Source organism: Panthera uncia, chromosome C2 (genome assembly GCF_023721935.1).
Source record: "Panthera uncia isolate 11264 chromosome C2, Puncia_PCG_1.0, whole genome shotgun sequence".
Taxonomy (NCBI): domain Eukaryota; kingdom Metazoa; phylum Chordata; class Mammalia; order Carnivora; family Felidae; genus Panthera; species Panthera uncia.
In genome coordinates this window covers 28,062,687-28,080,807 of record NC_064810.1, presented here as the reverse complement: position 1 = coordinate 28,080,807, position 18,121 = coordinate 28,062,687, and the positions used below count along the sequence as shown (strand labels likewise).

Below are 18,121 nucleotides of genomic sequence, written 5' to 3'. Positions count from 1 at the left end.
TAATGCACCATGAAATATAGCCTCTAATGAGAGACTGATTCTTAAAGCCAAGTGGTGTAGAGTAGGGTTCCTGCATTCACAAAGTTGTTCCATTCACTCACTACAAGCTCAAATGGCCATGAACTGTAGAGAAATAAAGGTATATAACACGTGCCTTTAGTAACTTATAACCAAGGTGAAAAAAAATTGCTCTTAAGTGCTAGAATATTTGTACTATTTAATTTCAGTTTCCTAATTACCTCATGAATTTAATATCACTACTTCCATTTTACAGTTGATACAATTAAGATGAACATGTTTTAATATTTTGCCTAAGCTAAACAAATAGAAGAGCTTGGATCCAAACCCAAATTTCTGTCACTCCAGAGTCCACACTCTTTCTCTTGTACCATATAGCCTTAGGGCCTAGTTCAGTAGATGGGAAACACTGTTATTAGCTAAAAGCAGGATCCTCAGTGTATGATTGATCTTGGTTCCACTTTTGCTGGCTCTGTGACACTGTACCTATTGCTATCTTTTTGTGTCTCATTTGTCTCAATTATAAAATGGGGGAATTAGCATTAAAATAACATTCCCTACCTTACAGGACTGTTGTGAGATTTAAATAAAAGAATGAAGTGCTTAGGGGAATGGCAGGCACATAGAAAATGCTCATTTAAATTAGCTATTATTTGTCACAGAAACTTCATGACCACAGCAGTGATTTAGACAATTCAATCCACACCTTCTTGAGCTGAATCAACATCCAAAGTTTTCTTTCAACTAAAAAAAAATTATCTCAAAAATATCGTGCAGTAGTTTATTTGAACACAAGGAATATATACACAGACTATAGTAACGTGATAGCAAAAGTCACAAGAGCTGCAATGCTTTCTGGAAAGACAACTCTAGTTTTGGTAACTTTTCCTGACACTGATACAGTTGACTGATTAGCACTTTTATTATCTGTTTCTTTCTTGCTGGTACAAACATTGAGATGAGACAGTGCATTTCCTCAGTTTACAAACTTACCCAAGAATGTGGGAGATCCATATCTGTACAAGAAGACTTAAGTTGTGGGTGGTGAGTGCAGCGCAAACAGTCATTCCAGGGTCCAACTTGGGCAATTTGAAAATCAACACATGTCCAGAGAGGGGTTTCTGGAAAAAGCTTCCAGCTGTTCCACATCTGAACTTCACCTTCATTGTGTGATAACATTTCTGCCGTATTGCCTTCAGTGGAAATGCTGGATCTAACCAGTGATGCAGAAATAGAATCCAATCTCCCCTCCATTTCTTCCTTTCCCCTTGTGCTAACATTACTAATTTTCTTTTCTTGGGATTTGGTTAATTTCATACAGGAAATTAAAGTTTCATCTTCATCTTCTGAATTACAAAGAAAAATCAGTTAAGAATATAATATGGGTTTTATACTTCCTTTGATATAGTAGAAATGAATGAACATCACAGGACAAACCAGGAATTCATTTACCTTCACAAAATAATTTAAATTGCAATTCTTTAAAGAGTAATCCTTTGTATAGTAAATGATTTGTTTTGTAAGAACAGATTGACCTAAAAGATTTTGAAGCTGTATATAACAATTATATATAGTCTGGCTACACTGACTGAAAGTCACATGCAAATAGTATACTAAAAGATATTTTAGAAAAATTACAAACTAAAAAATTCCCCATATCATATAAACATGGTATGGTCTGCTTGCATTCTTTTTTTAATGTTTATTTATTTATTTTGAGAGAGAGCGAGGGGAGAGTCAGAGACAGAGAAGGATAGAGAGAATCCCAAGCAGACTCTGTGCTGTCAGTGTGGAGTCCAACATGGGGCTTGATCGCACAAACCATGAGATCATGACCTGAGCCAAAATCAGGGATCGGATGCTTAACCAACTGAGCCACCCAGGTGTCCTGGTGTGCTTATATTAAGTTTTTTTTTTTTTTTGATTTTTGGAAATAATGTGTATAGAGAGCATCATAAGAAAGTAAATGAATTATTCCCTGTACGTAAATAAAAAATGAAATCTCAGTGGACATGGGCTGAAATACCACTGGTATTCTAATTTTTTTCTGATATCAGTCTATAAATAGATTTATGCATAAAGTGTTTCTCATAGTGAAATACTTTGGAAGAGGAAGAACAAGACTGAGAGAACAACAAAAAGAAAGTATATCTTTAATACTATGAAGTTGATTAGTGAGACCTATATTTTTACATGTGGTGAAGGGTCTGATGAAATTTCTAGGAATATATAAAACAATTACAGAAAATAGAAATACATGTGACCCATGTATGGAAATTATACCATATCACAGAATCTCTTTCAGTTCAAATGTTTCATTGATGTAAACCAAAGATTATGATTAATAGCATGTAATTGTGAATAAATAAATGAACTTCAAAGTTGCATGTCATGACATGCCATTTTGCTGCACTCACATAAAAATTGAAAAATACTGTTTCCCGTGGCCAAAGAATGGGAATAATGAACAATTAGGACCCTTATTATCTCGCTCTCCCACGCTATCCCCGAGTCTTGTCTTGAAGGGAAGGAGATATGGTATATAAAAGCAAAATTCACGAATAGGGTAAGGATATCTGTTTCACAAATAAATGTCTAATTTAAAAACCCTGAAGATTTAATGGTTATTTTAAGACCTTATCAAAATGGCCTTCATTTTATATATGCTACTCAAATTCTTTCTCAAAGAATTTTTGGCAGCTTTTTGACTTCTTACTTACCAAGGTTTATTAATGTGGGTTTTATCTCATTCAGACTCGGCACCCTGGCTTTCTTGGTCCAAACCAATTTCTGTAGTCTCTTTAACGTCCCCATTGATTCCGCTGGGTCACCGCCTGATGTTTCAGCCTAGTACAAACACAGCTCAAGGTAGGGACAAATTATTCTTCACAAAAGATTAAATTTAAAATGTGTCGAGATCATAAATATGAGAAAATTAATAATGTGACCTCAAAACCTGTAGCCTGAGACAATTTTAAGCAATAACTTGAAAGCAGACTTTTTTTTGGTTTCAAACTTGTAAAATATATTACAACCAGCCAGTCATACTAAAGTAGGGCATTTTTTAAATCTTTTTTTTAAACTTCAAAATGCAACAAAATGGATTGAATCTGGTGCCATCTATGTGCTTGTGCTCAGTGTGAAATAGTGGAAAGACGCAAGGTCTTTGCAGGCTAACAAAGAAGGAATAAGAGGTTTAAAGTTGCTACTTGCAAGTTGTTGGAACAGACTGATGGTATGCACAAAAAAACAAAAACAGAATTTAAATTTTCTTCATTTTTCTTCATTTTTTCTTTTGGAAATTTCTGGTAAACCAGCATTTTATTTCAAGCATGAAATGTTTTCAAATAATATACTTTTCTTTGAATATTGCTTCTTGCTTTTTAGATACACACTGAGGAAAAAAAAAAAGACAGCCATATTGTTCTATACTGTAGTATATAAGTGTCACTGGTTTATTATAGCAAAAAATATGGATAAAAGAATTAGTAACGCTTATGACTCAAAATTTCTTCGGAAGGTACAGAAACGCTTCCCACGAGTTTAATGTTGGCAAATTTGTATTTATACTGCTTTTCCTTATTATATTTAGGATAACCTACTCTTAACAATTTCACAATATTTTGGAAGCTGATATTTTATATGTTAAATTTAATACTAATTGGTAAAATAGTTGTATTCTGTGATGTTATTAGATATGAAGTATTACATAGAGGAATACTTCCTTCTCATCCAGAAATCGCTGGACTCAGAAATATTTCTCTCTGCTTTTGCCTATCCTTTCCATTGAACGGCTGATAAATGACATCTAAATAGATACTGCAGTTCGCAAAAGGTGAATGACTTTGCTTCCTCATTAATGTTTGAATGAGAAATATTTATAATAGTGCTTTCCCATCCTTTGAGAGAGACTATAAGCCCAAAGAAATGTTTGCAAGAAAAGGCTCTCTGGCATCCAGACATTTCCAGTCATTAGATTCAGCACTTGTTCTTGGTCTTTAAGAATGACTTTGAGCAGCCAATATAAACTTGAGGCTCTGTCTCTGCATAATGGCACCTAAGTAGGAAATGTGACGTTTTGTCAGAGCAAGCCATACCTGTTTGCGTTAAATAAATGGGGAAATATTGAAATCATTTTAATCTTTCAGAGAGGCCTGGGATGAGATTTTCTTGATATGCAGAATCTTCCCTCTCTTCCAAAGGTCATGCTCAGCTCAACACAATTTCTATTGCTGTTTACTTTTGTATCATTTTCTCCTGTGTTCCTCTTCAGTATTTTCTGAGTTACTCAGTTTTACAGGCCCTGTAACTCAAGAAGAGTCATTTTCTAATCTTCAGGCTCTTCCAGCAATAATAAGCTGACATTGCACAACCACTGAACACAATTTTCTTTGTTGTACTTCTTTTCTTATAGCAACCTCTTCCTATTCCAGCCAATGCTTAATTGCTCCACTGAAACACTGGCATCAAAAATGGCCTTTTCCCTCCCCCTTCTTTGTGAAAATGACTCCCACTTGATATGGGGAAAGGTGTTATATACCAGGGTAACTGAATTCCATATTAATGATTTGCCCCTAGGAGGAAGAGAAGCATTTGTATAGTGTCTAAATTCATATAAGTGAGATCTCATGGCCCAGAGGTGTTAAAACAAACTGACCTCTCATTATTTTGTTCAAACTGTGTTACAGCCTTTTTAAAGCAGAGTCTTGTTAACTTTCATATCTTTAATCACTCATGGAGCTTTGAGTTAATAGAGATCAGTCTATTGCATTTTATTCATTTTTCAATTACATATGTCTAGTATAGTACATGGCCTGATAAATGTTTGCTAAATGTAAATACACTTTTGAGTTCATACATATGTTTTATCTACCAAATGGATTATCCACAGTAAATTTTTTACACTAGACTGGCTACTTTCTAATAGCAAACTACTTCCAAAAAGCTTTCTCTTGCTATTAGGTAGTACATACCTGAGTGATGAAACTTAGAATAAAAATTATGATAAGAGATATAGAATCATTAAGATTATCTATTAAAAAGAAATCCTTTAGAATATTTCCAAAATTGTTATTCACTGTAGTCTCCTAATCTATTACTTATAAATTTGTGCTAAATTTGATTAAAATTACAATAATGTGCCTTTTATTCTATTTTTTAAATGTTTATTTATTTTTGAGACAGAGAGAGACAGAGTGTGAGCAGGGGAGGGGCAGAAAGAGAGGGAGACACAGAATCTGAAGCAGGATCCAGGCTCTGAGCTGTCAGCACAGAGCCCAATGCGGGGCTTGAACTCACGAACCATGAGATCGTGACCTGAGCCAAAGTTGAATGCTTAACCGACTGAGCCACCCAGGCGCCCCATAATGTGCCTTTTAATTCCTAGATGTTTTCTAAGAAGACTGACTTTTAAATTGAACTTACCATTCAACCAATCAGCGAAAGTTTATTGAGCACCTACGATATGCCAACATTATCATGCATTCTGGGGATGTGGCATTGAGTACGTGAAATGAGACCCCTGCTTTCATATAGTCTACATTCTAGAGAGAAATGACATACCATAAACAAATAAACAAGTACATAAACAAGAAAATGCGCCATAGGCTATGCTAAGAACAGCATGACTGAGTGTAGATGGGAGGACGGTTACTAATTTACATTGGTTGATGGAGGATGTTCACTAAAACTGAGGCCTGAACCTCAGTTCAGATGTGAAGATTTGGAGACAGTTTTGAGCTCCACGGATAGTCAGGGAGGACATTTCCAGGACTATGATTTAAATAACAGAGAAGGGTCAGCTAGGCAAAAAGCAGAGGGAAGAGAATTCCTGTGAGGATAAGACATGTGCAGGGGTTCTACAGCTGAAATTCCGGGAAGAATTCTTAGCATTTGCCCCAAGGAAGAGAAAGGAGGGGAGAGGGTCATAAGATGAGCCAGAGACTTAATGAGGGGCTCTCAGAGAGGCCTTTGTAGAACAGTTGAAGAGCATGTATTTTGTTCTAATCAGGCAAGTGACACATTTGGTTTACATTTTTATTCGTCTTCCTTCTTTACTGATCCCTCTTTGTGATCATCTTACTTTTTAAAGGACTTTTCCCAAAAGCATTCCAATATGCTCTGATCTGATCCATCGTTAATTTACCATATTTTATTTACCACCCTTTCTGCCCCCTTTCCCATGCATACTTCTCAGAAAAGTCAACTATGTTTACTTCCCCTAACTCCTTTCATTTCTCATCCCTTCAAATCACATCATGTACTCAGCAATCAGCTTGTGTTTCTGATATTCCATTTAGATTGCCTTTGTTTTCCAACGAACCATTCCCAAACTCCATTACTGCTTGGTATCCAGCAATACTGACCGTGACGACCTTCAAGAAACACTTTCTTTTCTTGGTTTCTGGGACACCATGTTCTCTGGTTTTCCTTTCACCAAATTTTTTGGCCATTCTTTCTCTAACCCCTACATGCTGACAATTCCTTTCTCTCAAAATTAAATGCTTAAATCCTTTACAACTAGCTCTGGGCCCTCGTCTTATATCACCATCATTCATCATTCGTTACACACACACACACACACACACACACACACACACAAAATTAATGCCACTTAAATGCTGATGATTCCCAATTTATTTCTTCAGAGCTTCCTTCAGAGCTTCAGACTCACATACTCAACCGTCTATCTAAAATGATTTATAAGCCCTATCAAGACTGACCTCTAGCCCCCAAACATGATTCTCATCTGGTATTCTTCCACTCAGTGAATGCCATCTTCCTCCACCATATTGCACATTCCATAAATAAGATTATCACCTTTGCCACTTACTCTCCTTTGTCGACTTATATTTATTTCATTACTAACTTTGGTCTGTTCCATTACTGAGTCTGGTCTGTTCTTTAAATGTATCTTGAATCTGTTTCTTTTTCACCATTTCCATTGTTACCACCCAACTGCAAATCTCTAATTGGTTTTCTTTTTCTTTTGCCTTCCTTCAGTTGATGCCCAATAAAATGTTAAGAGTTCTCCTTGAAAGATATAAATCTGATGATATTACCGTCTTGCTTAAATTACTCCAAATTTCCTGGTGTTCTTTAAATACAATCCAAAATACTTGACTCAGTCTGTATGACCTGTGTTTCCAGGCTCCCTTCACATTCACAAGGTAAATATATTTAGGTTCCCAATCTCCAGAGCTCTTTTTTCTCAGTGTTTTTATGTATGCTGCTCCCTCTGCCTGGAATGCTTATTCTATTCCTCCTGGATTAGTTAATTCCTACTCACCCCAGAAACTTCATACTAAATGCCATTTTTTCAGAGAGATCTTTCTTGACTCCCAAGCCCAAATTAGGTCCCCATTCTTTTACCTTCTTGGCTTTCACCACAGTTTCAGATTTATATTTTTGTCATCATTGGTTAAATGTCTTTCCTCCCCATAGACTCTAAACTGAAGGAAGAAGACAGGAGCCATAACCTTCCATATAGGTACCATGCAGTATCCTTAATACCTATAACATTGTTGATAGTTGGTACTCTCTATGAATTAGTTGAAGTAATGATATGAAATGAATGAATGAATAAACGGATGAAGACTTGATTTGGTAAAATATATTTCTTTAAAATGTAATGATGCAGAGAACAGCATTGGAAATTGAAAATGAGAAGAGATAAGAAAATTAGTGTATTTAGTTTACTTTTAAATTTTCTCCAATAAAATGATAATTATATGTGAATATAAATTAAATATTTCCCATATGTATGTTTTACTATGTATGTTCTGTATCTTTCATATATAAGTATGTATATACTTTAGTTAATTTTGTTCATATTCCTTAAATAATGTAAAAATTTGGTTAGAAGTGTTAGATTAAATACACCTCATTCTGACACTTTGCTTGACTATTAGGATGATAGAATAATTTTTAGAAAATAGCATCAATGAATTATTGAACTGGATTAGTCTTACAACCATATTTTATGAACTAGGATGGAACTTATTGGACATCTAGTCTACCAGCATTTTAAAAAATGAGAAAAACCAGAGAAGCTAAGTGGCTTATCCAGAGAAAGATAATTCATTAATAATACAGCTAGGATGAGAATCAAATATTATGACTTTTAATCCAATGTCCTTTCTCACAAGATTTTTAGAAGCTAACATAATTACTAGTTATCTAGGATTGAAAGCCAAATTAAGACCAACCAAATCCAAGGTTTTGATTTATAAATTAAATATGACTCTTCAATGGAGGATATCAGGTAGACACTCTTAGATTTATAGGCCTATTCTTTTTTATATATATACCTCCTGTTTCATGTATATATAAATACATCATTTTTATTTTTATCTTATTTATATATTATATATTTATATACAGGTATAAATATGTAAATATTAAACACCTCAAACACACACACACACACACACACACACACACACATCTTCTTTAACATACATATTTCACTACAAGGGAATTTAATTGTTTTTTCCAATAGGATCCCTTCTTTTACACAGAAGAAATTTAGGCTTATGGAAACGAAATAAATCCAGACCACCTGTCTGAATTGAAAAGGAAGCTAGAAAGTAACGATAGACTTTGCATGAAGTAAAATAATTTCCCTTTGTTCTTTTTTTGTTGTTCTTCTGATTTAAAAAAAGAATTGTTCCTCTCTCATGACCTTTTTAACAAGTATTCAAATAGAAAAAGTCTGATCACTTGACGTCTATTTCATATAATTTCTTCAACATGGGAAACAGAGATCTTTTAAAATTAATTATCTTGGCTTATTTTAAAGGAAGGCTGTAGTGAACACTGAAATGAAACCTCAGATAGTTTCATATATTTTGCTTTGACAATTGTTCTCAGCTCCCTAGTCTTCTGACTCTTCACTTAGTTACCAAAGATTTGCCAATTTTAGGGTTTTAGAAATGATTTTTCAATGGTCACAATACACTATTAAGTAAAAAGTCAGTACGTAAATTTGCACAGAAAGTATAAACACCACTCTAAGTGGCTTTCTTTTCCTTCTTTAAATAGTTTGCATTTCCCAATTTTTCTACAATAAAGACATACTACTCCTATAATTGAGAGAAATTCTATATTTTAAAAAACATATTTAGAATGCAGGGTTTTTTTGTTTTTGTTTTTGTTTTTAATGTTCTGAGACAGAGACAGAGCGCAAGAGGGGGAGGGTCAGAGAGAGAGGGAGACACAGAATCTGAAGCAGGCTCCAGGCTCTGAGCTGTCAGCACAGAGCCTGATGCGGGGCTCAAACTCACAAACTGTGAGATCATGACCTGAGCCGAAGCTGGACGCTCAACCGGCTGAACCACCCAGGTACCCCTAGAATACAGGTTTTATAATCAAATCTATTTCTGCCAAGCAGAACATAAGTACCCAGTGTACCCAGTGTTTTTACTGTGAATTTATTTCTAGCCACTTGAAAAAAAAGATACCTAGGGACTGGGTAAAAATGAGGAGAGTTATCTTCATGGTAAAAACAAAAGGAATTGGTTTTAAATGGTGAGATTATTAAAACCTCGAAGCTAGGGGCGCCTGGGTGGCTCAGTCAGTTGAGCGTCCGATTTCGGCTCAGGTCATGATCTCACAGCTCGTGAGTTCGAGCCCCATGTCGGGCTCTGTGCTGACAGCTCAGAGCCTGGAGCCTGCTTCTGCTTCTGTGTCTCCTTCTCTCTCTGCTCTAAACCACTCGCAGTCTGTCTCTGTCAAAAATAAATAAACATTAAAAAACAAACAAACAAACAAAAAACCTAAAAAAACCTCGAAGCTATATGTGCATTTGCTTCTATATAAAAGTGACTACTGTCTATTTTACGACTTAAAACATACTCTAAAAAGATAATTTGTAAGGTCACAGTGATCAATTAACACTTTGTAACTCAATGCACAGTAATAAAACCAAGAATTATAAACTAGAATCAATCAATGCAAACATATAAAAATAAACAAGTCTCTTTTCAGAGGATTATTTTACTGCTTTCTTGGAACTACAACTAACTAAAATGACAATTTGAGAATATTTCATCTGGGGGCGCCTGGGTGGTTCAGTCAGTTAACCGTCCGACTTCAGTTCAGGTCATGATCTCACCGTCCGTGAGTTCGAACCCCACGTCGGGCTCTGTGATGACAGCTCAGAGCCTGGAGCCTGTTTCAGATTCTGTGTCTCCCTCTCTCTCTGACCCTTCCCCGTTCATGCTCTGTCTCTGTCTCAAAAATAAATAAACGTTAAAAAAATTTAAAAAAAAGAAAATATTTCATCTGTATAAATGAGATATTGATTGAAAAAATAATTGGTGGAAAAATTGCCATGTTGATGTTAGGTATTCTTATGTAATTATAATTACAAAATTTATTATTTTTTAATAATAGAAATTAAGATAAAACCCTGGACCAATACTTAAAATAAGGTTAAGCACAATTTTTAAAAAAGGCAATTGAATGCATATTCAATTGAATGAATTAGGGAAATAGAACACACTCTCCTAGAAGAATTATAAAATATTTATTCATTCAACACACATTTACTAAGCATATAATCTTTGGGAGATTCAGGTATTTGTCTGTCATTGCTTAGTATGAGTGATTTTAAAAATGAGTAGTCTGTTTCTGTGCCTGTTCCCTCCAAGAAAAGGGTGAGCTCTTTGGGGTTCCAGCGTTATTTTGCACATCTCAAACCTAGTCTCTAATATGCTCAATAAATAGATGTGAGCTGAACAGCTGGCTAAAAATACATCTGGAAGAAAAGGTTAATGTGTGTCATGTGAGAAGTACAAATAAAATGTGATGGTTACTCACAGGAGAGAAAGATCGCATAAGGTAAAGTGGGGAAGGGAACTGCACTTGCCTGGAGAATTAACAGGCATTTGAACAGCTAAGCAGTATAATTCCGCAAGTCTAACAAAGCCCTTTATGTAACAGTCTTATCCCACTATATAAATACAAATCACGTCCTCAAGTTCTAATACATGTTTCTGGCTCCTTCTGCTTCGTCTCAGGCAGGTTTTGGTGTTCACAATTCTGGTCTTGGAATAATGTGCCACATGGGCTCTATTCTCCACAGCACAAGGAAGTTACAGCTCCATGGTCATCTCTCCTACTTCTGCTGGGAGCCAAGACTGTTCTTTGCTCCTTTACCCACAGGTTGGGGTCAGTCTTTTAATGTGAAGACATTGAGGCTACCTGGGGTCTGCCTGGATTACATCAAGTCAGAGATTACTTTCCATGTAATAGCATCTGCTCTGAAATTTCAAAGAAGTTTCTAGAACTATTCATAGGAATATTTCTCTTTAGGTACATTCTTTGACTGACCCCCCAAAATGTACACAGTAGGAAATATAAGTGCCAGTATACAAATTCATTAATTTTTATTAAACATCTACTAGATTCCTAGCATACAAGGAGCTATGAATATAGGAAATTACATAGAAAAAAATACAACCCTTGTATCGAGGAGTTATAATCTCTACAAGAAATAAACAAAAATGTCAGGGAAACCCTGACTTGATAGAATCAGCCTTGGTCTGCAGATAAGCTGATGTGGGAAACAAAGGCAAAAGAAAATTAAATTTCCTTACAACTTACAGCCCATTGACAAATCCTTGAGACAGTCAGAGTGACGTTCCTCTAGGAACTCAGCTGCCTTGATGAGGACATTTTGCTAAAGGCAAGAGGCAATCTTAGCTTAACATTAGCCTGACCGCCCCAGAGTCCTGTAAGTCTACTTTAACATATAAAAATTATTTTGGAAACTTCCTTTATCTCTACCCCCCAAATCTATGCTAGCAATCATCCACCAAGTGTATGGCACACTGACATACATCTGAAGGGTCTCTTGACAGAGTTTTTACTAAACAGTAATAAATGTCCTTTTCCTAACAATAGCTAGCCTCCTAAAGGTCCTGGAAAGCTTGCTTCCAAAATTCCTTAGAGAATTGGGCTATCCCTAACCCCCTCCCAACTTAAAAATATATAATCAGTCGCCCGTCACAACCCCAGGGCTGCTCTTACTGCCCACGGGTCCTGTCCCCATGCTTTGATAAAACCACTTTTTTGCACTGAAGACGTCTCAAGAATTCTTTCTTGGCTGTTGGCTCTGAACCCCAACATTTCCACATCAAAGTGACTGTTTTGCTGTGATGTTCTGCTTCGTGACTAGCCATGTGAACTTGAACAAGCCACTTCACTTCTCTGTGCTTCTATAAAATGAGGATTTGGATCACAGGAATTCATTGTTCTTGTAATAAGTTTAGGGACATTAAACTAGATAAGTATCTTCTTTTGTTACTTTACATAAACTCTTGGACCTGAGAGGAATATCAAGGAAAAAGTAAGAATGAGCTACTATTGATCACAGATTATTAGAACTTAAAAAGATCTTTGTGTTCATCTAGTCCAATACCTTACTTTCAAAAGGAGGAAACTGAGGCACAGAAATGTGAAATTAATAGCCTAAGAGCATCGGGGTAGCTCCAGATTTCTTGATCGGGTTCTCTTGATTCTGTTTCTAATTAAGTTATTTCATAGTCCTCCCAAATGCATAGCTTCATTTTCATCTAGGAAGTCCTTTTTGTATTCATGATGATTCGGGTTTCTTTTTTTCCTACAGCTGTTTGATATTTAACTAGTTATTAAAAACTTAGAAGGCATGAGAACCAGCAAGGGCAGAGTACATTAGTTTTCAGGAAATAGAAGTAATATTTTAACAGTACTTTTTCATCACTTCTTCCTACCTAGAATAGCTATCATCCCTTAGGCAAAAAAAAAAAAAAAAAAAAAAAAAGTACTGTTGAGAAGAAAACTATTCTAGAACCTTAGATGCTTAGATGTTAACATCTTAATTATCTTTGGGAAGAGCGTGCTGTGAAAGGAGATGCCTTGAAATTATCATGTTCATCCCTACATCAAGAAACATGATTTATTGGAAGTAGCTATTTGCCACAGAATCTGCAAGTTTATATTACATTGTAGGAAATAATAATCAAATAAATCTGTATCATTTAGCTTGCAGTGTTCCCAAAAGCAAGTCTGGAAAAAAAACTGTAAAGAGGGCTTACAGTGTATTCAGTTCCATAACACTACGGGACTTGCTGACGTACATGAAATTTTCCATACCCTTTAAAACATGTCCATTTCCTGAACTTGTGTTTAGCGATGGCCAACAAGGAGAGGACGGTGGTTAATATGATCTGAGGATTTTAATACAAGAGAGAGTTGGCACACAAAGATACACTTTTTAACACTACAAAATTTTCTTTATCTCAGGAAAAATTCCTAAATTTGGCGGAATTTTTTTTTACAATAAAGACTCATCTTTCTTTAAAGGTACCGCTTTATGCTTAAGTCAGAAAGCTTTTCAATAAGAACAAGTCTTTTTTATATTCTCTAAAAACACTTCCATGTGGCAAATGTAATAAAGAACTGTAGAAAACAATTCTCATTGCATTAAAATTACAGGGAAACAGAAAAAATAGCATGATTTGGGGAAAAGTTTTCTACTATTTCTTTGGCAGTAGGTTTTACATGTCTTTTAAAAAAATTTTTTTAATCTTTATTTATTTTTGAGAGAGTGTGTGTGTGTATGAGTGGGAGAGGAGCAGAGAGAGAGGGAGATACAGAATCTGAAGCAGGCTGAACTGCCAGCACAGAGCCTGACATGGGGCTCAAACTCATGAACCAACTGAGCCACCCAGATGCCCGGGTTTTACATGTCTTTGCTAATGAAAGAGACTCCACCATTTAAAGGTTACCCTCTTTAGCATTAGAAAGACAAGATTGATGTTAACATTCTTTAACAAAAGTAAATAAATAAAACTGCACAAAGGTGTAAAATAGTGAGGAAAGGATCCATATTCTCAATTATAATAATCAAGTCATCAAAATACATTGATTAATGTTTCATCAAATACATACATATAAAGGTGAATATATGTGTGCCGGTGTTATATATATATATATATATATATATACACACACACATTACATATAGAGTGGATTCACTTACTATCCTTCACTTTCTCTAGTCCCAACACATGATCCATACCCAGAAGTTGGTAGAAAGAGTTAGAACCAAGAAAATGGCTTATGAAGCAATCTAAACCTTAATCCCCCTAACGCCCTTCAGTATCAGGTATACATTAGGCATCCTTGTTGAATATCTGATAGAGTGTGAAATCGAACCACATATATATTTGGAGCTGAGTAATATCTGGAATCATAGCACAGGATATTTTAGGTTTAGTACTTGTCCATGTAATCTCCTTACTGTAGACATCTACTTGAAAAACCCATGTACCTGGCATTAAGCTAGGGGCATTGGATGGAGTTTGTAATAGAATAGAAGGGAATTTCAAATTTTATTTGAGGGTAGGGCCTTCAGTAGGATTAAGAGGAGTTTAGGGAGAGGATGCAAATGTTCACTGAACATCTGGGGATAATATATGTATGCTGTTTCATTTAATATTTTTAACAACCATAAGAAGTTTTTCTCATCATCATTGGACACATAAGGAAACTGAGACGCGGAGAATTTAAACAAGTCCAAAGTCAAAAGTTATAACTCATGTAAAGGTAAAGCAAGTTTGGTTACTATAAGGTCCAAAGCTAAGCAGAAGTCCCACAAATCCTACCTAGCCAAGGACTGAGAAGCAAGTAGAAATACAAAATAGCTCAAGGGACTGAAGCTCATACTGAATGCCTGCATTTTATTTTGCCATTGGGTGTAGCATGTGGATTTTTAGAGGATTAGGCCAACATTTTCAGGTCTGTGTTACATTTTAATGATGTCAAGTAGTACTTGGTGTTTGGCCCAGTATAAGTTACTAGAATGTGCTCATGAGACATTTTTTGTATTGTATAACTCTTTTAAAAATGAGAATTGTGCTAAGGAACACCCAAATAACTCCTATCAACCTTTTAAAGTGGTCAAGATGGGAAAATATCTGTATATATTTAAGTTAGTTCATTCGTAAAATTTATTTGTTAGAACCAGGCATTTATTTTCCTTGTATAAACTAAAAGTTGAAATGGCAACTGCTTAACCTCTTTTCCTTGTTTTATGAGGGAATAAATAGATGATAGATGATATTAGATAGGTAGATAGATAGATAGACGATAGATAGATAGATGATAGATAGACAGACAGATGGATAGAGAATGACTTCAGATACTAAAATAAGAAAATCTACTCTGATTTTAATTTCATTTCACCAGAGACAAAGATACGGATTTCATACTAACATTCAATATTCCTTTAACACCAACTAAAGCCACTCTTTAAAATCTTCTATTAAAAAAAGAGGTTTCATTTTTCTTCTATAACCAATAGAGCTCTACATTCTTTCTATCTGCAAAATGAGTTATAATATTGCTCTTGGGATATTGGGAAACTCCTCCATCTATAACGTTGTAATATTATTAGGTAGCTCTGGTGGTTTTAAAATATGTTCCTAAATTGTTTTATATTGCTCTCTTCAAAAGGTGGGTCGTAATGCCCCTATCCTTAGTATAAGCTGGATTTAATAACTTGTCTATAGTAAATAGAATAAGGTGGAAGTGATGGTGTATGACTTCTGAGACTAAGTCTTAAAAGACATTATGGTACCCTTCTTACCCTGTGCCTTGGATCACTCATTCTGTGAGAAGCCAAGTGCCACGCTATGATATACTCAAGCAGCCATATGGAAGGGTCAACAAGATGAGGGGCTAATTCCTCCAAACAGCTATTAGCAAGGAGTAGAAACCCTTGGCTACAGTAGGGGGAAGGAGTTTGAAAACAGACCCTTCAGCCACAGGTAGCTTTTAGATGACATTTTGATTTCAACCTCATATGAGACCCTGAGCTAGAATTACCAGCTATCCCCAAACTCCCGACTCTGAAACTATGAGACAATACATGTTCGTTGTTTTAAATGCCTAACTTTGGGAGTAATTTGCTATTTAGCTATAGATAACTAAGACAGTAGTCAAGTTATATAATGGATAAGAAAGTACTTGAAAATAAGATCAATGCATAATATAATTTGTTCATTTTTACATTACATCATACATAAAAACTACTTTTTGGTTGACACTGCAAGTGCTATTTAAACAATCTGTTGGGGCGCCTGGGTGGCTCAGTTGGTTAAGCATCCGACTTCGGCTCAGGTCATCATCTCACAGTTCCTGAGTTCGAGCCCCGCGTCGGGCTCTGTGCTGACTGCTCGGAGCCTGGAGCCTGCTTCAGATTCTGCGTCTCCCTCTCTCTCTGCCCCTCCCCCACTTGAGCTCTGTGTCTCTCTCTCTTTCAAAAATAAATTAACGTTAAAAAACAAATTATTAAACAATCTGTCATTCTGGCCTCTTTTTTTCCTGCCTTACCTTTTGTTCACAATCTTTGTTTAGAACCACCCCAAATCTTGTCTGATGAAAGCTAAGGAGGGACCTACCTCTCCTGCTTATTCACAGATCACGGCATAGCCTTAAGTTTCTTCCCCAGCCGCCTGGTGTCCAGTGCCCTCGGCTAAGTGCACCAAAAGGCAGTCCCGCTTTGATCCAACTTCCGTGTTTTTCCAACAGCGGTGTGCTGCACCGGAAACAGTTTTAAGTCTGTACGTTGCCAATGGGTTGCGTGTAGCCAAGAGGTTTTTGTCACTGTCGCTGCTGTTACTAATCCAGTTTTCCTCCTAAAGACTAAATGACTAACTCTCAACTCTAGATACTGATTACACTGCACGAGAATTGGAGGAGGCTAGTTTAGATGGCACAACCAGAGCTGAGTCCAGCCACCATCTAACCCTGTGGGCGAGGTTTGGAGCAATCAAGGTTCCGCGGTAGCAAAAGTGGCAATTTCACAAACAAAATGTATTCATGAGGAACATGTCCCGCTTTGAGGGACAGAAAACCCAATCACAGCAGCTTAAACAAGTGTAAGGCTTATGTTTCCCCACAACAAGAAGTCCAAATATAGGCAATCCAATGCTGATGCAGTAACTCAGGAATGTCGCTGATGAATCAGGCTCCATGGCTGTGCCCCACCATCCTTAACATGTGCCTTTGGCCTTATGGCTGAAAACAGCTGTTAACTCAGCAGATACCATGTCCAGCATCCAGCAGGGAGACGGGCAAAGGGCAAAGCTTTCTTCTCATGAGGCTTTGCTTTTTTTTTTCCCCTCCCGAAAAGAACCCCCTCACCCACTCCACCACCAGGCATTTCTAGCTATAATTCACTGATCAGAATTGGATCCCATGACCACCCTAGCTACAGGGGGAGCTGAGAATTCAAATACCTAGCCTTGCAGTCTCCATCAAAAAAGAAATCGGTTGAAATGGGTGTGAAGTGATGTAAGCCTTAGAAGAGAACCTAACACACCCATACATATGCAGGCATACTTTTAAAAATGAATTCACTCAGCAACACTTTTTCCACTGAAGGAGCTTAGGGAGAAAATGTTTTGGTGCAGTCCTGGGTGGGGGTGCTTGACAGTGCTTAATATCACCAGCACTGAAAGTAATAAATGTTATCCCTCTTTTCTATCATGAATATGAATGACGCTCTGAAGGCTGAAAGCAACCTCAGAATTTACGTGAGAAATGAGGCATGAAACATTTTTGAAAATATATTAGCCCAAAGTCTGTATTACTGCATAGTTTATACCCTTTTCAATATGCTACAAAAGGTCTGAGCCATCAACTGAATGCTGCCAGAAAAGAACAAATAAGAGCAAGGATACGAAAATAAATGCTGGGAGTCAAGTTACCCCAAGATGTTCTTTATGGTTGGGGTAATGATCACGGTTACCAGGCAGTCTGCTGTGCTTCAAACTCTCCACATCAGCGCTTGTCCTGCCAGCTGGGTTCTCCAGCAGGTTTATCCCAGACCCAAGTAGTCAGAAATAGTTATGGAGCTAAGTCACTACTGAAGAGAGCATTCCGTGAACACTTCCTGCTCCGACCTCCTGCCACTTGGTTCCTAGTACTCTCTTCTATGCCTTAGATCTTTCCTCTTCTTTTAAGTACATTAAAGGAACATGTCTAGTTGAGTATTTCTTTTCTTAAAAAAATTTTTAAGGTTTATTTATTTTTGACAGGGAGAGAGAGAGAG

General features: G+C 36.4%; 1 protein-coding gene across 1 annotated transcript in view; it reads right to left on the bottom strand.

Moving 5' to 3' along the window:
- The window catches only part of SAMSN1 (SAM domain, SH3 domain and nuclear localization signals 1), a 156,465-nt gene that overhangs the window by 85,860 nt on the left and 52,484 nt on the right, over positions 1-18,121 (bottom strand). Inside the window, exons 7-8 of the mRNA XM_049627988.1 lie at positions 2,739-2,865; positions 1,012-1,364 (exon numbers count right to left, since the gene is read on the bottom strand). Coding sequence (XP_049483945.1) covers positions 1,012-1,364; positions 2,739-2,865 — 480 coding nt within the window. The remainder of the gene's footprint in view (positions 1-1,011; positions 1,365-2,738; positions 2,866-18,121) is intronic.